Genomic DNA, 27,306 nt, shown 5'->3' with positions numbered 1-27,306 from the left:
GAACAGGGTACTGATTGGGGATGATCAGCCATGATCACATTGAATGGGGGTGCTGGCTCGAAGGGCCGAATGGCCTACTCCTGCACCTATTGTCTATAACTATCTCAGGGTATTGAGTGTAAAAGTTGGGATGTTGTGTTACATTTGGAGAAGGTATTCTCCAAAGGGAGAGTTGGAATGGAGGATAAAATGTTAGGAACAAGAGAAATGGTAGAGGGTTCTCAAGGAGAGGGAGATAGTAGTTTGAGGGAGGAGGAGGCAGCAAGGGGAAGATCAGGCATTGAGGGAGAAGGAAATGTGCAAGGAGGCCATTCGGCCCATCGACTGTATGCACGGTCCCAGTTGTCGTTTGTTGGTCCACCTCAATGTCCATCATCTGTCTATCTCGGCTACACTCTGGCACGGCCAATGTCACAGCTGTCTGCCTTCAGGCTGGACATTAAAGTCGCATCTGTGTTCTGGGGAAGTTCTTTAAGATGCTTTGTCCAATGTGGTCTTGTGTTGATACTGGTTTGTGGGAGGTCAAGGTTCGCCAGTGGCCGTGAATTGTCTCTGTCAGAGGAATGCAACATCGGACAGGACAGCCCCTTCCCACTCTTCACACAAACTGTGTCTGATCTCAAAGAAAATGTTGAAATGGAACATGCTTGATCTTTCTCATAAACTTCAGAAAAACACAACTATGAGAATTTCTATTTGCCTCTAGTTCATATTGGACATTTGCACCGGTTCAGTTCAAGAACAAACCTTGTTTGATGGAGGCACAACTCATCCCGACACAGCTGGAGATACGATACAGTCCAATGTTCCATTTGTATCAGGAGATGGAGATGAACCCATCATTGCTGGAGTTACATTGTAGACTTTATCCCATTAATATGGGGCATGAGGGGATAAACCAACATTGCTTGATGTACACCAGTATCGAGTCATCCCCTACATGGGTACATCGTGGTCCTTGTTCCATGGGTGTCGGGGAACCAGAACCCAAAGAACTATGACCTGTGTCCCATGGGTTTCGGAGCATGAGTCTGTTTGGCCACTGTTGGCTTGAGGTTGGGGGTAGTGCATGGTGCTCCTTGTTCAATGGGTGTAGGGGAACCAGAACCCAAATAACTATGACCCGTGTCCCATGGGTTTCGGAGCATGAGTCTCGTCCCGTTGGGGGGGTACCGCCACTGCTGGGGTGGGGTGGTCCTTGTTCCATGGGTAGAGGCACTGTCCCACCACTCCAAGGGGTCCAATAAAGACCTGGTGACAGGGGTAGTGAGCGGGGCGGGGATGTGTACATTGTAGACCTCTGACCCACGGCTAGCGGAGGAAACAGTCACATCTCACAGCCTCTGACCCACGGCTAGTGGGGAAGTAGTTACATCTCACAGCCTCTGACCCACGGCTAGTGGAGGAAACAGTCACATCTCACAGCCTCTGACCCACGGCTAGCGGAGGAAACAGTTACATGTCACAGCCTCTGACCCAGGGCTAGTGGGGAAGTAGTTACATGTCACAGCCTCTGACCCACATTGATTACAGGGTTAATTATACCGCCCCGTTAATTGAGATGCACTAATGATCCCAGCCTTGCCCCACAGATGGAACGGAGAAAGAAGAAGTGCCAGGCTGTAGCAAGTATATAATCAATTGTATTTCCCTCGGGTAGATCGACACTTATGGGAGCAGTCACTGGCAACACGATACATTGAACATTGATTACATAGAGATATATGAAATCACACAGATCAACCAATATCTCAACTGGGGGCAGAATATGTTAGAAAACTCCTTCGGATCATGGACCATCGGGCAAGACACAAAATGAAGTCGTCAGAAACGAGCCGTCATATCAACTGGGTGGAGGTCACGCAAACTTTATTGGGTTTTTTGGCTGTTGTTGCTGTCACTGTTGTTGGGGGTGAGTTAGTGCCCCGTGGACACGGCATCTTGCCGCCGACGCTCACCTGCTCTCTCCGCCGCCAGTCCCGGCGTCCACGGCCAAGCAGCACCTTCGCCGATAAATGCAACCCCCAAAACACACACAGGTACAACGTTCCCGGGGCTGGGGGAGGGAGGGGAGAGGGTGGAGGGGAGAGAGGGGGGTGGAGAGTGGAGAGAGGGGGGGGGTTGAGGGGGTGGGGAGAGGGGAAGGTGTAAGGGCGTTGTGGGAGGGGAGGGTGGGTTAGTTATGGATGGGGAGAGGGAAGGTGTGGGGGAGTTTGAGGATGGGGAGGGGGTGAGGAGAGGGGAGGGTGGGGGGGTTGTGGGGTTGGGCGGATGGGGGGGAGGTTGAGGGGGTGGGGAGAGGGGAGAGGGGGTGGGAAGGAGGGGGTGAGGAGAGGGGAGGGTGGGGAGTTATGGGAGGGGGACAGGGGGGAGGGTAGACTTTTCCCTCCAGGTTATTGAAACAAACGATAGGTTTGAAGTGACAATACTGTACAGTCAGACGCAGCAACATCGAGCCATCACCAACGCAAGTGATGAACGGGACAAGTCTCTCCCGTGGGGTAGACACACAGAGTGGGGTAGACAACCCCCCTCTTTACCCCCACACTCACACTGGGGTTCGGTCAGGAGTCCACGGGTGGCACTGGCTCAACAGCCGCTCTCCACAACTCATTGTCCGGCGGCTGTTCGGCCCATCTATGTCCGGGCTAGTCCGCTGCTCACGGCCCGAGATACTCGGAAATCCCAGCGATTGGAACACAAACAGAATCGGCGCAAACTGGCAGAAAGAATCCTGGGCGGGTCAGCCCGCTGGGCGGTGGAGGGGGGGTCACACAGACCGGGCTGGACCTGGGTCAGCAGGCTGGCCCAGACAGGGAGAGGGGGGTCACACAAACCGGGCTGGACCTGGGTCAGCAGGCCGGCCCAGGCAGGGAGAGGGGGGGGGGAGAGAGACAGGGAGGCAGGAGGGGGGTTACTGGGGCAGAGAGATGGGTGGGAGAGGAGAGGGAAAGGGCGTGGATGAGGTTGGGTAGAGGTGAGGAATGGGATGGGGGTGGAGGAGGGGAGTGGGGAGAGTGGGGATAGGGTGGGGAGAGTGGGGATAGGGTGGGGAGAGTGGGGATAGGGTGGGGAGAGTGGGGAAGGGGAGGGTTGGGGAGTTTGGGGAGGGGGGTTGGGGTGTGGGGAGAGTGGGGATAGGGTTGGGGAGTTTGGGGAAGGGGAGGGTTGGGGAGTTTGGGGAGGGGGGTGGGGAGAGTGGGGATAGGGTGGGGATAGGGCGGGGAGTTTGGGGAAGGGGAGGGTTGGGGAGTTTGGGGAGGGGGGTTGAGGTGAGTGAGTGTGACTCCCTGTCCCCGCCCGCATGGCCAGCCAGAGCCCTCAGACATAATACTCCTTGTCCTTGTTCCTCTTGCCCTTGGTCTTGTTGCCACTGACGGCGGCGGCAGCAGAGGCAGCAGCACAGGTGGGCTTGTCTTTGAGCAGGGCCCCGTTGCTCTGGGCTGAGTTGCTGATGTAGTTCCGGCTCTGGTCCACCTGGTAGGAGCCTTCATCGCGGTTGCGGTACTTGTACATGGCGTACAGGAGGATGAGGATGCAGAGAGCAGCGGCTGCCACAATTCCAACCACCATGCCGGTGGTGCTGCTCGACTCACGGATAACTTCCACAGCTCCGGGGGCCCCAGGGCCACTGGGCCCGGCTGTGGGGAGACGGGGTCCACCGGTTACCGAGGGCCGGCGAGCCTGGCGCCCACCAGACGGCTGGGTGGGCAGGGCAGGCAGACGAGGGTGGTCGCGGGTGTTGAGTTTACCGGCTGGGAGTTTACGGATCATGTCGGGGGAGGAGGAGGTGGGGATGGGGGCGGAGGGAGGAGAACCGGCTGGGACGGGCAGGGAGCGGGGTGGGGAGGCCACTGTACCAGGGGCCGCTCCTAGCAACGTGCGGTCCGTCACTAGCGAGTAAAAGTCCTCATCGTCACTGGGGGGGAAACTGGAATCAAACAGCTCACCAGAACCCAAGCCCGATGCAACCAACACCTCATCACAGTCATCGTCCCGCCCCGACAGGCAGGGACCCACATCGGGACCCGGGACACTTAGAGACTCGCGGGTGGCCTGCACCCCCGGAGACTGCGGCCGGTAGGTCGGAGCCGGGGCCACGAACGGGGAGCGGGTGACCAGAGACGCCACTTCCACCGCATCCACTGTGATTATGGGCAGAATGAGCTCACCTCCTGTGGGGCAGAGACGGACACAAGTGAGGAACGACACTCACTCCTCACCCAGTCCTCGCCACTCTCACTCACTCCTCACTCACTTGTCTCTCAGTCCTCACCCAGTCCTCGCCACTCTCACTCACTCACTCTCACTCACTCCTCACTCACTCCTCACCCAGTCCTCGCCACTCTCACTCACTCTCACTCACTCCTCACTCACTCCTCGCCCAGTCCTCACTCACTCACTTACACTCACACTCACTCCTCACCCAGTCCTCACCACTCTTCACTCACTCCTCACTCACTCGTCTCTCAGTCCTCACTCCTCACCCAGTCCTCGCCACTCTTCACTCACTCCTCAATCTACTCCTCACTCACTCCTCGCCCAGTCCTCACTCACTCACTCACTCACTCCTCACCCAGTCCTCGCCACTCTTCACTCACTCACTCACTCTCACTCACTCCTCACTCACTCACTCTCACTCCTCACCCAGTCCTCGCCACTCCTCACCCAGTCCTCGCCACTCCTCACTCACTCTCACTCGCTCACTCACACACTCACTCACTCTCACTCCCACTCTCACACTCACTCTCACTCTCACTCACTCACACACTCACACTCACTCTCACTCTCACTCACTCACACACTCTCACTCACTCTCACTCACTCACTCCTCATTCACTCCTCACCCAGTCCACGCCACTCCTCACTCACTCACTCACTCTCACTCACACTCTCACACACACTCCCACTCTCACACTCACTCACACTCACTCACTCACTCACACACTCACTCCTCATAGTAACACAGATCTCCCCTCAGTCCCACCACAACCCTTACTTTAAAAATCCACATCTACTTTGAAAGACTACAGTAAGAAACAACGTTGTATTTTTTTAGCCTTTAACCCTCTTTAGCCCTTTGTGTCGGCCGCTCGTCCTTACAAACAGACGCCTATTGCATGTCTTTGAAAGAATCACTGAATACAGGCAACTTACATCAACAAAATGGCCGCATGAATATTGCATGAAGAAAAACAGAATTACAAAAAGTTGCATAAGAATTTCCTGGGACAAGATCAACTCTTTTAGCTACAGTTTCTGAAACTAATTTTCTCCATTTCTTTAAAAAAAACAATGTTTGATGTTGAAATGAGAATTTCACATTTATATTTTCATCCTTTTTTTTCCCTTGCCCTCCCTCCCTCCCTCCCTCCCTCCCCCCTTCCCCCCCCCCCCCCGCCACCCCCCCACCCCCCCCCCCCCCCCCAACATTTGAGTCGGGGGCTCCCTGGTCCCGCGCTGTCTCTCTCGTCCCCTCCCTCAGCGGCTTCTCGCCTCCCCGCTCATCCATGGCACCAACTAACCCCCCTAAAGGGCAACCACACTGGGGGACGGGGCACAGAGAGGGGGCCGAGTGTGAAGGTGGGGCCCTGTGGCGTTTAGTGTTTACTCTGGGTCCGGTTTGGTGGGGCTGTTGGAGGACTCGCTGGGACTGGCCTGAGTTCCCTGAAGCCCCAGATGGAACCTGGAGTTAACTGCCCCACTAAACAGTGCTGTGTGTGGATCTTACAGAGGTCCATAACATATGTGGGGTTTCGAGCACAGGGACAGGAACAGGCCCTTCATCCACAATATCTGTGGCACCTGACCCATATCCCTCCATTCCCAAGCTTATCCAAGTGCAATATCTGGAGGTTTTTAGGAGCCGGTTCCTCTACCACTAATGGCGCCCATCATTCTCGAGATGAAACAGGTTGAGAGGGATGTGGGCCAAACATGGGCAGGTGGGATTAGTGTAGACGGGGCATGTTGGTCGGTGTGGGCAGGTCGGGCTGAAGGGTCTGTTTACCTGCTGTGTGACTCTGTGAATATTTCCTTTAAATTCTGCCCCTCTCACCTAAAGGACCTATAGTCACACAGCGCGGAAACAGCCCCCATCGGCCCAACCTGCCCCCCCGCTGACCAACATGTCCCATCTACACTAATCCCACCTGCCCATGTTTGGCCCACATCCCTCCCAATCTGCCCCCCGCTGACCAACATGTCCCATCTACACTATGTTTGGACATATGTGTTAGGACATTCAGCACCCCTTTAACCATAATACTGACTGCTCTCAAGACACTTCCATCGACTGCCCCAAGTTCCTCTGACCTCATGTCTATCTCCACTGTAAACGCAGAGGAGAAATACTCATTTAGGACTTTACCAATCTGCTGAGGCTCCACACACAGTTAACCACTTTGATTCTCTCTCTGGTAACCCCTTTTTCCCTTTATGTGCTGATAAAATCTCTTGAGATTATCCTTCATCATCCATATAGAAACATAGACAATAGGTGCAGGAGTAGGCCATTCGGCCCTTCGAGCCTGCACCGCCGTTCAATATGATCATGGCTGATCATCCAACTCAGTATCCTGTACCTGCCTTCTCTCCATACCCCCTGATCCCTTTAGCCACAAGGGCCACATCTAACTCCCTCTTAAATATAGCCAGTGAACTGTGGCCTTAACTACCTTCTGTGACAGAGAATTCCACAGATTCACCACTCTCTGTGTGAACATTTTTTTTTCTCATCTCGGTCCTAAAAGATTTCCCCCTTATCCTTAATATAGCTATGCTCTCTAATATTTGATATATCCACCCTGGGTCGACCCTATCTGTGCCTCTCATAATTTTATATACTTTTATCAAGTATCTCTGTCGTTCCAGAGAGAACAATCCAAGTCCACCCAACCTCTCCCTGTAGCTGAAATCCTCTAATCCAGGCAGTGATCTGGTGAACCTTGTCTGCCCCCTCTCCAAAGCCTCCACATTCTTCCTGTAATGAGGTGACCAGAACTGCACTCAATTCTCCAAATAATACCTGCAACATGACGTGACTTTTATTCAATGCCTTGACCGATGAAGGCAACAAACTGGTTGCCTTCTTTCCCATTCTATCTACTTGTGTTGCCACTTTCAGGGAGCTATGATCTTGGACCCCAAGATATCTCTACATCAAGGCTGTTGGAGGTCTGGCCATTCAGTGTCTACTTTCCCTTATATCCAACCTCCTAAAGTGCAAGACATCACATTGTTTGGATTCAACTCCACCTGTCATTTCTCTGCCCATATCTATAACTATCTATATCCTGCGGTCTTCTTTGACAACTCTCTTCACTGTCTGCAGAAATTTTAATGCACTATATTTATATTCTATATTTATCTTCCACAACTATATTTAGATGTTATATGTATATTTATGTCTGTCATTTATATAAATATATTGATCACAAACAACAGAACTCCACTAGTTCCAGATTAAATTGCTGCCACCTCAACCCTCTGTTGATTATGGGTGAACCAGTTCTGAATCCAAACTAACAAGTGACCATGGATCCCATGTATCTAAATCTTTTGGATTAGCCCATCTTGAGGGACCTTGTGTGATGCTTTATCAATGTTCGTGTAGACAACATCTTCCATCACGTTTGATAGACATGAAACAAAGTCATGATGACTATCCCTCGATGACAATCTATTTCCCAGGGCAGTTAATTCCAGAATTAGAGGGCACATGTTTAAGGTGAGAGGGGACCTGAGTGCCACCAGGGTTTATTTGGAGCAAGCTGTCTGGGGAAGGGGTGAGACACCTGGGCAGGTACATGGATAGGAGAGACAGTCACAAAGTGCTGGAGTAACTCAGCGAGTCATGCAGCATCTCTGGAGCGGAAGGATAGGTGACGTTTTGGGTCGGGAGGTCTGAAGAAGGGTCTTGACCCGAAACATCACCCATCCTTTTTCTCCAGAGGTGCTACCTGGCCCGCTGAGTGACTACAGCATTTTGTGTTTATCTCTGTTCCCGTCCATGTCCCCCCCCCCCCCCCCACCCCACCACCCCTGGCCAGATCGTGGCTCCTCCACTCCTCCTGCAACCTCAGGTGCTGTCTGTGTGGAGTTTGCACGTTCTCCCTGTGACAGAGTGGGTTTACTCCGGTTGCTCCGGTTTCCTCCCACATCCCAAAGACGTCAAGCTGGATGTAAATTGCCCCTCCCTCCCCCCAGTGTATAGGTGTGCGTTAGAATCTAGGGGAGGTCGATGGGAATGTCGGGAGACTGGATTAGTGGGAGAACTCATGGTTGAAAGAGATCATGGTGTTGAGTTTGGACTGGTCTCTGAGCTTGTGGAGAAAGCTGGGGTCAAAATCACACTTGCAAGACACTCCACTCACACCTACTACTGCAGGTACCCTGGTGCTGACCTTACACCCCCACACACACCCCCACACAAACCCCCACACACACACCCCCACACACACACAGGGACCCCTCTGCCCACATGTACCAAGGCCCACGGCCAAATCACCTCACCCCGGCTAACTTTGTGTAAAGAATTATTTTTTAAATACCTTCCAACCAGCAAAAAAAGGACGAAAATTAATTTCAGAGCACACATATTGACAGTCAGTATAGAGGAGGTGTAGCATCAAGCACCACCTTCAATCTTCAATGTCAGATTCTAAAGTCCAATCCACATGAACTGTGCCCAATCCTATCCACCCACCGATCCTTGGCACAGTGGCCCTGTGCCCACGGCAGGAAGGAGGTCAGGGTGGGCAGGTGCGGCAGGTGTGGGCAGGTGTGGCAGGTGTGGGCTGTATGAGGGCAGGTGAGGGCAGGTGCAGCAGGTGAGGGCAGGTGTGGGCTGTATGAGGGCAGGTGAGGGCAGGTGCGGGCAGGTGCGGCAGGTGAGGGCAGGTGCGGGCTTTATGAGGGCAGGTGCGGGCTGTATGAGGGCAGGTGTGGGCTGTATGAGGGCAGGTGTGGGCTGTATGAGGGCAGGTGCGGGCAGGTGTGGGCTGTATGAGGGCAGGTGTGGGCTGTATGAGGGCAGGTGCGGCCAGGTGTGGGCTGTATGAGGGCAGGTGAGGGCTGTATGAGGGCAGGTGAGGGCTGTATGAGGGCAGGTGCGGGCTGTATGAGGGCAGGTGTGGGCTGTATGAGGGCAGGTGAGGGCTGTATGAGGGCAGGTGAGGGCTGTATGAGGGCAGGTGCGGGCTGTATGAGGGCAGGTGTGGGCTGTATGAGGGCAGGTGAGGGCTGTATGAGGGCAGGTGCGGCCAGGTGCGGGCTGTATGAGGGCAGGTGTGGGCTGTATGAGGGCAGGTGAGGGCTGTATGAGGGCAGGTGAGGGCAGGTGTGGGCTGTATGAGGGCAGGTGTGGGCTGTATGAGGGCAGGTGCGGGCTGGATGAGGGCAGGTGAGGGCTGTATGAGGGCAGGTGAGGGCAGGTGTGGGCTGTATGAGGGCAGGTGCGGGCTGGATGAGGGCAGGTGCGGGCTGTATGAGGGCAGGTGAGGGCTGTATGAGGGCAGGTGAGGGCAGGTGTGGGCTGTATGAGGGCAGGTGCAGGCTGTATGAGGGCAGGTGCAGGCTGTATGAGGGCAGGTGTGGGCTGTATGAGGGCAGGTGCGGGCTGTATGAGGGCAGGTGCGGGCTGTATGAGGGCAGGTGCGGCCAGGTGCGGGCTGTATGAGGCCAGGTGTGGGCTGTATGAGGGCTGTATGAGGGCAGGTGCGGCCAGGTGAGGGCTGTATGAGGGGGGCGTGCCTCACCTTGATGAAAGGCTTCATTCACCTGAGGTTTAGATGGTGTTTCCACTTGAGGGTGAGACCAGATACAGGGTCAGAGCAACCTCGCTAACTCCCTGTGGAATGTCAGGAGAAGGGTGCGGAGATGTGGAGGCAGCTCACACACCAGGGGTCGATGCTGGTGATGTGTGGGAGGGGATGACAAGGGATGAATCATTTGTCTTTGGGCTGTAGGTGTTCTCTGTGATTCTGGCACCAGGAATCTCTGATTGAACACATGCAGTGGGAGCTTCAGTATGTATCACAAATAAAGGATTAAATAGAATATTGTTTTATTTGTATGTGTTTGGAGAATGTATTGTTATCGATGGTAAGAAATTAAAAAGTGTGTACGATCTCAAGGGTCAAAATCTGACAATTCAGAGTGGGATTTGAGTGGATGTGGAGAGGATGTTTCCACTAGTGGGAGAGTCTAGGACCAGAGGGCACAGCCACAGAATTAAAGGACATTCCTTTAGGAAGGAGATGAGAAGGAATTTCTTTAGTCAGAGGGCGGTGAATCTGTGGGATGGAAACTTATGAACGTTTTAACGCGTTTTCATCTTGGACCGGGCATGCATTGTCTGTTTGATGTTCCCGATTGGTTAAATCAATGTCCATGACATGGTACTTGGTACAAAGCAACTCTGTACACTGTGTCCAGTCTCTCCTCTGTTAGGAACCATCATGGACATGGTATTGCACGGGGATGCATGTGTATACCTGGCAGGTGGCTATACCTGGCAAGAGGCTATACCTGGCAGGAGGGTATACCTGGCAGGTGGCTATACCTTGCAGGTGGCTATACCTGGCAGGTGGCTATACCTGGCAGCAGTTTCAGCGGATTCAATGACTGGCATTAGTAATAGAATTGGGAATCAGAGGAATGGACTTTAGTAGCTGATTCACAAAACAAGATGCATGGACCAATGGTGGAGTGAGTGGATCAGAGGTGGGCTTGCATGGACAACTTGGGTTGTGTGTGGGGACAGAGAGATGGGTGGTGCGTGTAGGTGCGGGGACAATGCTGGGTGTGGTGGATGTGGGGACAATGCTGGGTGTAGTGGTTGTGGGGACAATGCTGGGTGTGGTGGGTGTGGGGACAATGTTGGGTGTGGGTGCAAGGACAGAGGGATGGGTGTAGGTGTGGTGGGTGTGGGGATGATGCTGGGCGATGAGGTTGGGAATGTTGGAAGATAAACAATGGTCTCCGACTGGGAATGCTGTTTCTTAAGGGACAGGACTTTGTGGAAAAATACAAGGAATAGGAGCAGGCCATTCGGCCCTAAAGCCATCCCACCAGCCTATGTAAGGGGCGATCTACCTGACACAACATTCCTTTACTCTACAGGGAAGGCTGGGTCTGTGCTTTGAGGGCGGTGTGGAGAGGAGCGGTGTTTGAGTGAGAGGATGGGAGCTGATGGAGAGAGTGGACAGGATGGGCCCACATGGCCCGTGTCCCTGCTTCCTGTATCCATGAGGACACGCCACTGACCAGAGCTTCAAGCAGCAACATTTTAACAAGGAATGAGCACAGGACCTGTGGATTATCCCCCAAAAAATGCCCCCGTTTTGAAATATCAGCCATCTTTGTTTGTTGATGAGGTTCACAGAGCATCTACATGGTGATAAAGTTTACTATTGAAGGGGCAGCGACTGAAAGTTGAAAGGTTGGTTATGCACCAGTGACCCTGTGACTGAGCAGCCAGTGTGGCCTAATGGCCGACTGCTCGCTGCTCTACTTCATACAACCAGCCCTGAGGTTCACATCCTCCCTGTAAACCCAACCTTCCTCCTGAACCACATGCCCACACCAATCTGTTCCACCCCCTCCTCTACAGCTAGTAGTGATGAACACAGTTCAAGTATCTTGGCATCAAATTGCAGGATGATCTGCGTTGGAATGGTCAGACTCATCATGCAACGGTGAAAGCAACAGGTGTCCTAAACTTCCTGAGGCGCAACTTTCATCATTGTTAAACTTCTGTCAAGGAGAAGCTGTACTTCACCCTCGTTAGACCTCATTTGGATTACGCAGTTGCAGCATGGGACCCATACACAAATAAAAACATTTCTTCCATCGAACGTGTCCAAAGACAGGCAGCTCGATTTGTTACTAACACCTATGAGAGAGAAGCGAGTGTCACCAAACTTCTGAATTCTCTGGGGTGGAACCCTCTCCAAGACAGACACACGTGAAGCTCACCGTTTGACCTAAAATGTTAAATGGTCAGCTCGACATAGATCACAAGACCTACACCAAACCCAAACCAATTAGGAGCAGACTAGGGCATTCGATCCAATTTGTGATCCCAGCTACAAAGACAGATGTGTACAGCAATTCGTTCTTCCCCCGCACAATTAAAGCATGGAATAATCTCCACCCAACTATAGTTACCCAACCAGATGCAACTACATTTAAAGTAGCACTTTCTTCCCAATAACCCTTTCTGGCTTAAGCCCTCCCTTCACCACCTCCAGTTTAAATTCCATTTGGAATATTTTTGGAGGACCAAGAAACCAAGAACCAAGTTAGGGGCAGGATTTGGCCATTCGGCCCATCAAGTCTACCCCGCCATTCAATCATGGCCGATCTATCTCTCCCTCCTAACCCCATTCTCCTGCCTTCTCCCCGACACCCGCACTAATCAAGACCCTGTCAATCTCCGCTTTACGTCTGTGGCAATGAATTCCAAATTCAGTTTAGTCCTGGGCTTCACACTGGTCATTGCAGCAATGAAGCCAGAGGAAGGGACTGGTCAACTGTAATCCTTCCCCTCCCGTGGCCAGAGGGATGCGGTGGGACCACAGTCAGAGACTAATTGTCAGATTTATGGGGCTGTGCTTGGGTACTAACCTGAGCTAGTACTTTCCCCAAGCCAATAGGTAATTATCCTTGTCGCAGGCCACAGCCAGTGTGGAGATCAGGTAATAACATTAATGTCACACTGTATTCCCTGCTGTAAAAACAGCCCGGGGCCCTGGTGTGATCGAAGTGCCAACTCTCCTTCTCATCTATAATTTAGTTAGTTCTCCTCCGTGATAAATCTCTGAGTTGAGAGCATGGAAGAGGCTGCACTGGACAGTTCCATCGCTGGTCTGGTTCACATCCAGTCCCTGCTACTTCACTTAGAAACATTGGAAGAATGCTGACCCAAAACGTCACCTATCCATGTTTTTTCCACCTACAGATGCTGCATGTCTGACCCGCTGAGTTACTCCAGCACTCTGTGAAACGTCACCTATCCATGTTCTCCACAGATGCTGCCTGACCCGCTGAGTTACTCCAGCACTCTGTGAAACGTCACCTATCCATGTTCTCCACAGATGCTGCCTGACCCGCTGAGTTACTCCAGCATTCTGTGCCTTGTTACAACCTTCACCGATCTACTACGAGGGATGCAGCTGTGCGCAGATGTTCCAGCTGTGAACAATCCATTAAACATCGTCCACTCCCTCCAAACTGAGCTGACCACAGCTGACCACAGCATCATTGCCTGACCAGATATTTCCTCCACAGTTTGAACACTGAACTCTCCAATTTTTGCAACCTCCCCCCTCCCCAGTGTCCCAGCTGGACCTGCACCCATGAGCACAATTAGGCCATTCAGCCCATCGAGCCCACTCTGCCTTTCAACCAAGGCTCGTTTCTCTCTTGCCTCTCCCCCTCATCCTCTATTCCTTCCTCTAGCTTCACAATTTGCAACTCTTCCACTGTCTGTCTTAGACCCCCTGCTGTCTCTGGACTTTGTCCCGATATCGAGCTAACTTCATTTCCCCAAAAGAGAATGCTCCCAGTCTTTTACCCAGAGTTGGGGAATCAGGAACCAGTGGACATAGGTTTAAAGTCAGAGGGGAAAGATTGAATAGGAACCTGAGGGGCAACATTTTCACACAGAGGCCGGTGGGTGTGTGGGAACGAGCTGCCGGAGGAGGTAGTTGAGGCCGGGACTAAAACCATATTTAAAAAGACACTTAGACAGGTACATGTGTAGGAAGGAACTGCAGATGCTGATTTAAACCGAAGATAGACACAAGATGCTGGAGTAACTCAGCGGGTCAGGCAGCATCTGTGGAGAACATGGATAGGTGACGTTTCACAGAGTGCTGGAGTAACTCAGCGGGTCAGGCAGCATCTGTGGAGAACATGGATAGGTGACGTTTCACAGAGTGCTGGAGTAACTCAGCGGGTCAGGCAGCATCTGTGGAGAACATGGATAGGTGACGTTTCACAGAGTGCTGGAGTAACTCAGCGGGTCAGGCAGCATCTGTGGAGAACATGGATAGGTGACGTTTCACAGAGTGCTGGAGTAACTCAGCGGGTCAGGCAGCATCTCTGGAGAGAAGGAACGGGTGACGTTTTGGGTCGAGGCTTTTCTTCTGAAGAAGGGTCTATTTTCAGTTTAAACCAACATCTGCAGTTCTTCCTACACAGGTTTGTAGGTGAATTGGCTTCTGTAAATTGCCCCTAGTGTGTAGGGAGTGGGCTAACATAGAGCTAGTGTGTGTACAGGGTGATCGATGGTCGGTGTGGACCCGGTGGGCCAAAGAACATCTCCACGCTGTATCTCTAAATCTGAAACCAAATAAAACTCCATCTACAAGTTGTCTCTACGGGGTGCATGTCTTGGCCAAGGTCTTGTCAGAACTCCTCCTGCCTTCTAAACAAGGAGATCAATATTCATGCTGCTGTTATTAAACTACTTAAGACGGCAGCTGATATTAAATGGGAACCATTGAATTACATGCAGGGAGCTCAGAATTATTAGATAACACGGACAGGTTTATTAGATTTGTGGTTGGGAACGCACTACACTACGGCTTTATTACTTTTGTGATTGAGAACCTTATTAAATTGGCTGAGAAATCTTTGTTACGTGGCCCACTGTGATTATTGGATAGAATGGCCTGTGATAAATGTGTCAACGGAACTGGGACACTGGCTTTGGTGTTTACACTGGGTGTTACACTGGTGTTTACACTGGACATTACACTGGACATTACACTGGTGTTTACACTGGACATTACACTGGGCATTACACTGGTATTTGCACTGGTCATTACACTGGACATTACACTGGTGTTTGCACTGGTCATTACACTGGGCATTACACTGGTCATTACACTGGACATTACACTGGTGTTTACACTGGTGTTTACACTGGTGTTTACACTGGTGTTACACTGGTGTTTACACTGGACATCACACTGGACATTACACTGGTGTTTACACTGGTGTTTACACTGGACATTACACTGGACATTACACTGGTGTTTACACTGGTGTTTATACTGGACATTACACTGGTGTTTACACTGGTCATTACACTGGACATTACACTGGACATTACACTGGACATTACACTGGTGTTTACACTGGTGTTTATACTGGACATTACACTGGTGTTTACACTGGTCATTACACTGGACATTACACTGGACATTACACTGGTGTTTACACTGGTGTTTATACTGGACATTACACTGGTGTTTACACTGGTCATTACACTGGACATTACACTGGACATTACACTGGACATTACACTGGTGTTTACACTGGTGTTTACACTGGACATTACACTGGACATTACATTGGTGTTTACACTGGTGTTACACTGGTGTTTACACTGGACATTACACTGGACATTACACTGATCATTACACTGGTCATTACACTGGTGTTTACACCGGTGTTACACTGGTGTTTACACTGGACATTACACTGGTGTTACACTGGACATTACACTGGACATTACACTGGTCATTACACTGGACATTACACTGGACATTACACTGGTGTTTACACTGGTGTTTACACTGGACATTACACTGGTGTTTGCACTGGTCATTACACTGGTGTTTACACTGGGCATTACACTGGTGTTTACACTGGGCATTACACTGGACATTACACTGGTGTTTACACTGGTGTTTACACTGGACATTACACTGGTGTTTGCACTGGTCATTACACTGGTGTTTACACTGGGCATTACACTGGTGTTTACACTGGGCATTACACTGGACATTACACTGGTCTTTACACTGGTGTTTACACTGGACATTACACTGGTGTTACACTGGTGTTTACACTGGACATTACACTGGACGTTACACTGGTCATTACACTGGTGTTACACTGGTGTTTACACTGGACATTACACTGGACATTACACTGGACATTACACTGGACATTACACTGGACATTACACTGGTGTTTACACTGGACATTACACTGGTGTTTGCACTGGTCATTACACTGGTGTTACACTGGTGTTTACACTGGACATTACACTGGACGTTACACTGGTCATTACACTGGTGTTACACTGGTGTTTGCACTGGTCATTACACTGGACATTACACTGGACATTACACTGTCCATTACTGCAGCATGAGTGAGCTTTACTTTGTGATGCTGCAATCGAGAGGAATAGATTGTGTAGATGCACAGAGTCTCTTGTCCAGAGTAGGGACATCCAGAACCGAAGGACATACATTTCAGGTGAAGGGGAAAAGATTTTATAGGAACGCAAGTGGTAACTTTTCCACACAGAGGGTGGTGGGTGTATGGAACAAGCTGCCAGTGGAAGTAGTTGAGGCTGGGACTATCGCATCGTTTAAGAAACATTTGGACAGGTACATGGATAGGCCAGGTTTAGAGGGACATGGGCCAAACGCGGGCAGGTGGGACTGGTGTAGCTGGGACATGTTGGTCGGTGTGGGCAAGTTGGGCCGAAGGGCCTGTTTCCGTGCTGTATCACTCTACTAGTGCCAAGACAGCAGCATTTCTGCATTACTGCTGCATGAGAGTGGGCATGGGAGAGTTGAGGAATGTTTGATAGTGGGCATGGGACTGTTGCAACAGTTGTGATCCTATAGCATGGCTCAAGGGGCTGAATGGCCTGCCCTGTTCCTACTTTGCTGGTCCTGTGCCCACATCACATCAACCAGGCCAATTGTAACAGAACACAGAATGGTACAGCACAGGAACAGGCCCTTCGGCCCACAATGTACGTGCTAAGCATGATCTCCTCTGCCAGCATGTGATCCATATCCCTCTGTTCCCTACATGTCCATGTGCCTATTTAAAAGCCTCAAACACCACAATCGTATCTGCCTCCACCACCACCCCTGGCAGCGAGTACCAGGCACCCACCACCCTCTGTGTAACACACTCTCCCCGCATATCTCCATTCAACTTCCCCCCTCTCACCTTAAAGCTGCGCCCTCTAGTGTTGGCCACTTCCACCCTGGGGAAAGGTTCTGATTGTCTACCCTATCTATACCTCTGACACCCGCACTAATCAAGAATCTATCTATCTCTGCCTTAAAAATATCCACTGACTTGTGGCCTCCACCACCGTCTGTGGCAAAGAATTCCACAGATTCACCGCCCTCTGGCTAAAGAAATTCCTCCACATCTCCTTCCTAAAAGAACGTCCTTTAATTGTGAGGCTGTGCCCTCTGGTCCTGGGCTCTCCCACTGGTGGAAACATCCTCTCCACATCCACTCTGTCCACACTGGCCTTTCAGTTAGGAACAGCTTTTCCCCAATGCAATCCAACTCCTGAACCAGACACATCTTTCCCAGATGTACGTACGTCCCAAGGACTCTCCCTCACAGTGTAACCTCATTATTTCACGCAATCATCGTACATCAATATTACACGATGTTATTGCATCCTTCTGCTCATTGGCACTTGCTGTTGTATTTATTAATGTATTTATCATTAGTTTATGATACAATTACTCTGTCAGCTTTACTGTAGGTGAACAAGGGATTTTATTGCACCGTGGCGTATATGACAATAAACTAATCTAATCTCAATGTCCTTTAGTCAAAGTCAATGAGTTAGACAATACAGAAACAGGCCCTTCGGCCCATCTTGTCCCTGCCGACCAAGTTGACATTCTGGGGTCCACATTTGCTTCTAAACTCGCCCTATCTATATATCTCCAAATGTATTTTGAATACTCTTGGTCAGCCTGGAGATTTATCCACACTTCCAAGCCACTAGCAACTCCTTTTTTGTGAGGTGGACATTAAGACAATTGTCTATTGACATTACTATTCTTTTCCCTGAATCCCCGAGCCCCACACAACCGTCTCCAAGGTGAATACAAACAAGGAATATTCAACATTCTCATCTCCTGTGGCTCTGCATGTGGCCGATACGTTGATCCGGAACTGGACCATATAACAACCATATAACAATTACAGCACGGAAACAGGCCATCTCGGCCCTACAAGTCCGCGCCGAACAATTTTTTTTCCCTTAGTCCCACCTGCCTGCACTCATACCATAACCCTCCATTCCCTTCTCATCCATATGCCTAACCAATTTATTCTTAAATGATACCAACGAACCTGCCGCCACCACTTCCACTGGAAGCTCATTCCACACCGCTACCACTCTCTGAGTAAAGAAGTTCCCCCTCATGTTACCCCTAAACTTCTGTCCCTTAATTCTGAAGTCATGTCCTCTTGTTTGAATCTTCCCTATTCTCAAAGGAAAAAGCTTGATCACATCAACTCCGTCTATCCCTCTCATTATTTTAAAGACCTCTATCAAGTCCCCCCTTAACCTTCTGCGCTCCAGAGAATAAAGACCTAACTTGTTCAACCTATCTCTGTAACTTAGTTGTTGAAACCCAGGCAACATTCTAGTAAATCTCCTCTGTACTCTCTCTATTTTGTTGACATCCTTCCTATAATTGGGCGACCAAAATTGTACACCATACTCCAGATTTGGTCTCACCAATGCCTTGTACAATTTTAACATTACATCCCAGCTTCTATACTCAATGCTCTGATTTATAAAGGCTAGCATACCAAAAGCTTTCTTTACCACCCTATCTATATGAGATTCCACCTTCAAGGAACTATGCACGGTTATTCCCAGATCCCTCTGTTCAACTGTATTCTTCAATTCCCTACCATTTATCATGTACGTCCTATTTTGATTTGTCCTGCCAAGGTGTAACACCTCACATTTATCAGCATTAAACTCCATCTGCCATCTTTCAGCCCATTTTTCCAAATGGCCTAAATCACTCTGTAGACTTTGGAAATCCTCTTCATTATCCACAACACCCCCTATCTTGGTATCATCTGCATACTTACTAATCCAATTTACCACACCTTCATCCAGATCATTGATGTACATGACAAACAACAAAGGACCCAACACAGATCCCTGAGGCACCCCACTAGTCACCTGCCTCCAACCCGACAAACAGCCATCCACCATTACCCTCTGGCTTCTCCCATTCAGCCACTGCTGAATCCATCTTGCTATTCCTGCATTTATACCCAACAGTTTAACCTTCTTAACCAACCTTCCATGAGGAACCTTGTCAAAGGCCTTACTAAAGTCCATATAGACAACATCCACTGCTTTTCCCTCGTCAATTTCCCTAGTAACCTCTTCAAAAAATTCAAGAAGATTAGTCAAACATGACCTTCCAGGCACAAATCCATGTTGACTGTTCCTAATCAGACCCTGTCTATCCAGATGCTTATATATATTATCTCTAAGTATCTTTTCCATTAATTTGCCCACCACTGAAGTCAAACTAACAGGTCTATAATTGCTAGGTTTACTCTTAGAACCCTTTTTAAACAATGGAACAACATGCGCAGTACGCCAATCCTCGGGGACTATTCCCGGGGACCTATTCACTTCCCACCTACTCTCGTGCTCTTAATATACTTGTAAAATCTCTAGGATTCTCCTTTACCTGACCTGCCCAAACTATCCCATGTTGTTGTGGATGATCAGCCATTGAATGGCGGTGCTGGCCTGAAGGGCTGTATGGCCAACTCCTGCACCTATTGTCTATTGTCCCCTATTTTCCCTCCTCATATCCTCAGCTGTCTGTGTTTGGCCCATATCCCTCTAAACCTGTCCTGGCCATGTACCTATCTAAATGTCTCTTAAATGTGATAGACCCGGCCTCAACTATCTTCTGTGGAAGGTACACAAAAATGCTGGAGAAACTCAGCGGGTGCAGCAGCATCTATGGAGCGAAGGAAATAGGCAACGTTTCGGGCCGAAACCCTTCCCATCAGTTCCAGCATCTGCAGTTCCTTCTTAAATACCTTCTGTGGAAGCCCGTTCCATACATCCCACCACCCTCTGTGTGAGAAAACAACCCCTCAGGTTCCTATTGAATCTTTGCCCTCTCAACTTTAAACCTAGGTCACCAGGTTCTGGATTTCCCTTACAGAGAATGCACAGTCTTTTACCCTCTGGGATAAATTTGATCCCAGTTGCCTACACCTAACCTTTCCTGCCCAGAGCCTCAACTATCCCTTGTATACCAGGCCCCTCTACCCCTGCCAGTCTCGCCCTTCACTCTAACAGGAACATGCTGGCTCATCAATTCTCCCACTTGCCAGGCATCCCCTTTACCTGCAAACATCCTCTGCCAGTCAACCTCTGCAAATTCATACGGTCATAAGATGATATGATAGGAGCAGAATTAGGCCATTCGGCCCATCAAGTCTACACCGCCATTCAATCATGGCTGATCTATCTCTCCCTCAGAACCCCATTCTCCTGCCTTCTCCCCCTAACCCCTGACACCCGTACTAGTGAAGAATCTATCAATCTCGGACTTACAAATATCGACTGACTTGGCCTCCACAGTGGCCACTGTGTGACCGTTGCAGTACAAACTATGGGGACACGGGTCTCGATAGCGTGTTGGCACGTGTTTTATGTTGCGTGATCATCCATGTTTTACTAAATACAACAACCTACACCATCAGTTTATTTGATGTGTTTATGTAACTGGCTGATTGTTGCATGGAGTGAGTTATTGTCCTTCACATACAGTTTGGCTCTGGGCTTGGTGTTATTGCACAAGTGCTTTGTGTTTTAATTACAATGTTGGCTTTTCTGTACATTATAGAAACATAGACAATAGGTGCAGGAGTAGAGGCCATTGGGCCCTTCGAGCCTGCACCGCCATTCAATATGATCATGGCTGATCATCCAACTCAGTATCCTGTACCTGCCTTCTCTCCATACCCCCTGATTCCTTTAGCCACATCTAACTCCCTCTTAAATATAGCCAATGAACTGGCCTCAACTATCTTCTGTGGCAGAGAATTCCACAGATTCACCACTCTCTGTGTGAAAAATGTCTCGGTCCTAGATGATTTCCCCCTTATCCTTAAACTGTGACCCCTTGTCCTGGACTTCCCCAACATCGGGAATAATCTTCCTGCATCTAGCCTGTCAAACCCCTTAAGAATTTTGTAAGTTTCTATAAGATCCCCCCTCAATCTTCTAAATTCTAGCGAGTCCCTCAAGAGGGAGTTAGATGTGGCTCTTGTGGCTAAAGGGATCAGGGGGTATGGAGAGAAGGCAGGTACGGGATACTGAGTTGGATGATCAGCCATGATCAGATTGAATGGCGGTGCAGGCTCGAAGGGCCGAATGGCCTCTACTCCTGCACCTATTTTCTATGTATCAGAATCAGAATCAGAATCAGAATGTCACATATAACGAGATTACTGTGTCTGTGTATCTATGAGTACAAGCCGAGTCTATCCAGTCTTTCTTCATATGAAAGTCCTGCCATCCCAGGAATCAGTCTGGTGAACCTTCTCTGTACTCCCTCAACGGGAGTAGAGAGAAGGGCATATGTATACTGTAAAATACAAGAGTGGTGTGCAGTGTAAATGTACATGGTATGATGGAGGAATCAGTATGGGGATACGATAAGTATTATACACTAATATTTGTAATCTAGGTCATAGCAGTGTAATGCAGACAAATCTTGCTGGAAATTATATTGTGTAACAAAGGACAATGTGTGTCGTACTTCAGACAGGAGGCTGGGAAGTTATACAAAGCCACTGTCTCTGTGTGATGTTTGAAGCTGCCTCCATCATACCAAGTAAGGTGGTACATTACAGCACAATGTAGTTCAAGGTACTCTGTGTATCAGCTCACCTGAAGCTGATGATTCTGGGCGTAATCATGGACATTTCAGAGAAATCTGATGATCTATTATTAAACATTGAATTTGGGCAAAACTACAGCATTGAGTTCAATTCTAGTCACGACAGGAGTCACAGAGTGACACAGCAAGGAAACAACTTGCCCACACCGGCCAACGTGCCCCAGCTACACTAGTCATAGAGTGATACAGTGTGGAAACAGGCCCTTCAGCCCAACTTGCCCACACCGGCCAACGTGCCCCAGCTACACTAGTCCCACCTGCCTGCGTTTGGCCCATCTCCCTCTAAACGGATAGGACAATCCGTGTAAAAGTATCAAAAGCACCTGGAGTGCGTGTGTGAGTGTGTGTGTGTGTGTGTGTGAGTGTGTGTGTGTGTGTGTGTGTGTGTGTGTGTGTGAGTGTGTGTGTGTGAGTGTGTGTGTGTGTGTGTGTGAGTGTGTGTGTGTGCGTGCGTGCGTGAGTGTGTGTGCGCGTGCGTGCGTGCGTGTGTGTCTGTGTGTGAGTGTGTGTGTGTGTGTGTGTGTGTGTGTGTGTGTGTGTGTGTGTGTGTGTGTGTGTGTGTGTGTGCCCTGCTGGGTCTCTGCTGCTCAACACCAGGCTCCTGCCGTTCATTGCTGTTGATTGACCATTTAACCATTGCCCAGCTGATCAATATCTCCGGTATCTACGATACCCCCCACGTTTGTGTCTCCACCTTGTACATTCTCATCCAAACCGTCCGCATAAACTACACACAACAATGGGCCCAGCCTGGCGATTCATCACAAGCCTCCAGACCGATAAAGAACCTTCCATCATGAGGCCAATACTCCAGAAATAAGGAACTGCAGGTGTACTCAATGGTAGACAGACATGCTGGAGGAACTCAGCGGGTGAGGCAGCATCTATGGAGAGAAGGAGCTCAATGGGCCCGGCAGTATTTTTGGAGAAGATGGATAAGTCAGTATTTGGGTCCCGACCCTTCGATAGCCACTGATAGAACCTTCAAGAGCCGTCGACCTTGTGGAAGTCCAGGTAGACAATGTCTGTGGCTTTGCCATCATCAGCCTCTTCGAAAACCTCCCACTTACAAACCATGCTGACTGTCCCTAATCAGCCTGTCCATAGATTGAATCCCTCAGAATCCTCTCAGTAACGTGCCTACCACAGATGTTAGGCTCACTGGTTTAAATAGAGGCACAACATTAGCCACCCTCTAGTCTTCCAGCACCTCACCCCTGTCAAATAATGATTCATTAAGGACTCCTGCAATTTCATCTCCAGCTTCCCACTGTGCCCTTGGATATATCTGATCAGCCCCTGGAGATGTATCTGCCTTAGGACATTCAGCACCTCCCCGACCATAATACAGACTGACCTCAAGACATCTTCATTAACTGTCCCAAGCTCCCCTGTCTTCATGGTAAAAGCAGAGGAGAAATACCCTGAGGACATTACCCATCTCCTGTGTCTCCACACAGAGGTGACCGCTGGTTTCTGAGGGGCCTTATTCCCTCTCTCGTCACCGTCTGTCCATTAATGCACATATAATCCCTTTGGATATTCCTGCCCTCCTTATGCTCGCAGGTCCCAGAAACTCCTCCAGGGTTTGGGTTCGGCACGAAGGCAGACACTAATGCTGCAGTAACAAGCATTTGTAGTTCTTTCCTACATATTAGGGTTAGGTACACTTGATTCCAGCAGCCTATACCTACCCTGCTGCTTGTTTCCTGACCAGAGCCTCAGTTTCTCTCTTCATCCAATCTAGTTTACTGCCACTAGCCTGGCCGTTCACTCTATGATGTCCCACACACCCGCCATTACACTTCTAAACACATCCCACACTCCGGATATCCCAATACCTGCGTGTGTGTGTATGTACGTACATGTGTGTGTATGTACGTACATGTGTGTGTGTATGTACGTACATGTGTGTGTGTATGTACGTACATGTGTGTGTGTGTACGTACATGTGTGTGTATGTACGTACATGTGTGTGTATGTACGTACATGTGTGTGTGTGTGTACGTACATGTGTGTGTATGTTCGTACATGTGTGTGTATGTACGTACATGTGTGCGTGTATGTACGTACATGTGCCTGTATGTACGTACATGTGTGTGTATGTACATGTGTGTGTATGTATGTACGTACATGTGTGTGTATGTACGTACATGTGTGTGTATGCATGTACATATGTGTGTGTGTATGTACGTACATGTGTGTGTGTGTACGTACATGTGTGTGTATGTACGTACATGTGTGTGTGTATGTACGTACATGTGTGTGTGTATGTACGTACATGTGTGTGTATGTACATACATGTGTGTGTATGTACACACATGTACACGTGAATGTACGCATGTGTATGTGTGCATGTGTGCACATGTGTGCGTGCATTTATGCGTGTGTAAGCGCGCATTTTGTGAGCACCTACATGTATGCACATGTACATGTGTGGGCGTTTGTGTGCATGTGTGAGCACATATGTGTACCTGTGTGTATGTGTGTACACACGTGAGTGTGTGTATACACATGTGTGTGCTTCCACGGGGCATTAATGTTTCAACACACTAGTCCACTCAGTCCAGTGGTGACATAGAGTGGGGTCGTTGGGTAATTCTGGTCATTAGTTCACAAGTGATAGGAGCAGAATTAGGCCATTCGGCCCATCAAGTCTACTCCGCCATTCAAGCATGGCTGATCTATCTCTCCTAACCCCATTCTCCTGCCTTCTCCCCATAACCCCTGACACCCGCACTAATCAAGAATCTATCTATCTCTGCCTTAAATATATCCACTGACTTGTGGCCTCCACCACCGTCTGTGGCAATGAGTTCCACAGATTCACCACCCTCTGCAGAGATGTGCCCAGAGTAGGTGAATCGAGGACCAGAGGACACAGGTTTATGGTGAAGGGGAAAATATTTAATAGGAATCTGAGGGGTAACCTTTTCACACAGAGGGTGGTGGGTGTATGGAACGAGCTGCCGGAGGAGGTAGTTGAGGCTGGGACTATCCCAACGTTTAAGAAACAGTTAGACAGGTACATGGATAGGCCAGGTTTGGAGGGATATGGGCCAAGCACGGGCAGGTGGGACTAGTGTAGATGGGACGTGTTAGCCGGTGTGGGCAAGCTGGGCTGAAGGGCCTGTTTCCACATTGTGTAACTCTATGACTGAGAAATTCCTCCTCATCCCCTTCCTAAGGAAGTCTCTCTCTCCATGAGGAGAGGAGGCTGCAGCAGTGTTGGCCATTGAGGGACATGTGGTGAATGTTAAACTCTGCCTGTCCTTGTGTTTTGGAATAAAGCAGAACTGGAGGGAAAAGTAGCAGAAATATATTGAGATATATTCGCTCATTGTGTAAAATAACGTCGTTAATTAATACATCAACAAATAGATTTAGCATGTAGTTAAATGTAAAACTACAGCCTTCAATGTAAACAAGGAAATCCATAGAAGGTGTGAGGCTGTTAGTCGCTGATGTATCCTACAGTACAATGGTGAGGCAGAGATTGGCACAGAGAAATAATGAATAGATTACACCCAGAGTGTTCTTTAAGGCACAAAACAGAACAGGAAAAATAGACTGTCCATGGCCCGCAGGTGAATTTAGAGATAGCTTTGAATCCAGGTAAGAGGCTTATAAAGTGGGCTTGAGAATTGTGGACATTTTAGAATTCTGCACCAGATGATCAAGATATTGATAAGGAAAGGCAAAGTAGAATAAAGCAAGGAAAGCTGGTTAGAAATGGACTGGGGGACCTTTGTAGAGAGGGCAGGACAGAGGGGATGGGCAGAGAGAGACTGGAGAAAAAGCAGGGAACCATGACATGGCTGAGGAAATGAACATCGGGTAGATGCACAGAGTCTCTTGCCCAGAGTCGGGGAATCGAGGGCCAGACACAGGTTTAAGGTGAAGGGGAAAAGATTTAAATAGGAACCTGAGGGGTAACTTTTTCTCACAAAGGGTGGTGGGTGTATGGAACAAGCTGCCAGAGGAGGTAGTTGAGGCTGGGACTATCCCAACGGTCAGGCAGCATCTGTGGAGAACATGGATAGGTGACGTTTCTGGTTGGAACCCTTCTTCAGACTGCTAAACCCTTTCCTGGTGTGCACATCTGTATATTTATCATGTACATGAGTGTGTGCATGGCAGAAGATGCACACATCTGTACTGGGTTATCAGTGTACATACTTTGTAATTCTATATGTTTATTGTAATACACTGTCAGTTTCTGTAAGTGTGTGTGCGTGCGTGTGTGTGTGTGTGTGTGTCTGTGTGTGCGTGTGTGTGTGTGTCAGTGTGTGTGCGTGCGTGTGTGTGTGTGTGTGTGTGCGTGTCAGTGTGTGTGTGTGTGTCAGTGTGTGTGTGTGTGTGTGTGTCAGTGTGTGTGTGTGTGTGTGTGTCAGTGTGTGTGTGTGTGAGTGTGTGTGTGTGAGTGTGTGTGTGTGTGTGTGTGTGTGTGTGTGTGTCAGTGTGTGTGTGTGTGTGTGTGTGTGTGTGAGTGTGTGTGTCAGTGTGTGTGTGTGTGTGTGTGTCAGTGTGTGTGTGTGTGTGTGTGTCAGTGTGTGTGTGTGTCTGTGTGTGTGTCAGTGTGTGTGTGTGTGTCAGTGTGTGTGTGCACGAGTTAGACAGTGACAGAGACAGGCATGATACACTAATGCTTGCCCGACCCTCGGCACCTGTGCACGTTACCCCGTTACAGAACCACAGGAATCAATGCTGTATCTGACACCCTACATGCTTGACTGTACTCTGCCTGTTGGCAGCAACCCTAGTCTACCCGTACAGAGTCTAAGTACTACAGTGGAGACGGAGAGAGTCCTGGCTGGAGACCCTGTCTGGGTTGAGTACAGACACCCTACATGCGTGACCCACAGGGCTGCGTCTGCCTGCCTGCCTGCTTCTGTCTGTGCAGCTTCAGCCAGCAGCAGCAGCAGGGGAGAGAGAGCTACGTACAACAGGACCTACACTGGTGCATAACCAAGAAAGGAAAAGGAATCGGATGGACCAGGCTGGGCAGTCGGGGGCTTCCCCCTGTCACCACACTCACCCGTACTCGGCTCACACTCCTGCAAGTCCTCATCGTCGCTTGGACACTCAGCTGAGGCCACCAGAATGTCATCTGTGTTCTGTAAGAGGAACACAAAAGCAGGGTGAGACCCAAACACCAAACATACATTTCACCGCGTACTTGTTCATTTCATTATTGTTCCGTTTATTGTCCCGTGTACCGAGGTACAGTGAAAAGCTTCTGTTGCACGCTAACCAGTCAGCGGAAAGTCAATACATGACAATACATGGAAGAATGGGCTGAAAGATGGCAGATGGAGTTTAATGCTGATAAATGTGAGGTGCTACACCTTGGCAGGACAAATCAATATAGGACGTACATGGTAAATGGTAGGGAATTGAAGAATACAGTTGAACAGAGGGATCTGGGAATAACCGTGCATAGTTCCTTGAAGGTGGAATCTCATATAGATAGGGTGGTAAAGAAAGCTTTTGGTATGCTAGCCTTTATAAATCAGAGCATTAAGTATAGAAGCTGGGATGTAATGTTAAAATT

The 27,306-nt window shown here is 49.4% G+C and overlaps 1 protein-coding gene across 1 annotated transcript in view; it reads right to left on the bottom strand.

Annotated features, from left to right (window-relative positions):
* Nucleotides 1-3,219: 3,219 nt before the first annotated feature.
* LOC116968459 (neurexin-1-beta-like) overlaps nucleotides 3,220-27,306 on the bottom strand; it is a 73,014-nt gene continuing 48,927 nt past the window's right edge. The window contains exons 5-6 of the mRNA XM_033015224.1: nucleotides 26,791-26,869; nucleotides 3,220-4,175 (exon numbers count right to left, since the gene is read on the bottom strand). Coding sequence (XP_032871115.1) covers nucleotides 3,322-4,175; nucleotides 26,791-26,869 — 933 coding nt within the window. The 3' untranslated portion in view covers nucleotides 3,220-3,321. The remainder of the gene's footprint in view (nucleotides 4,176-26,790; nucleotides 26,870-27,306) is intronic.

This window comes from Amblyraja radiata, chromosome 45, assembly GCF_010909765.2.
Source record: "Amblyraja radiata isolate CabotCenter1 chromosome 45, sAmbRad1.1.pri, whole genome shotgun sequence".
NCBI lineage: Eukaryota > Metazoa > Chordata > Chondrichthyes > Rajiformes > Rajidae > Amblyraja > Amblyraja radiata.
The sequence above is the reverse complement of the archived record's forward strand: the minus strand, read 5'-3'. Positions and strand labels throughout refer to the sequence as shown.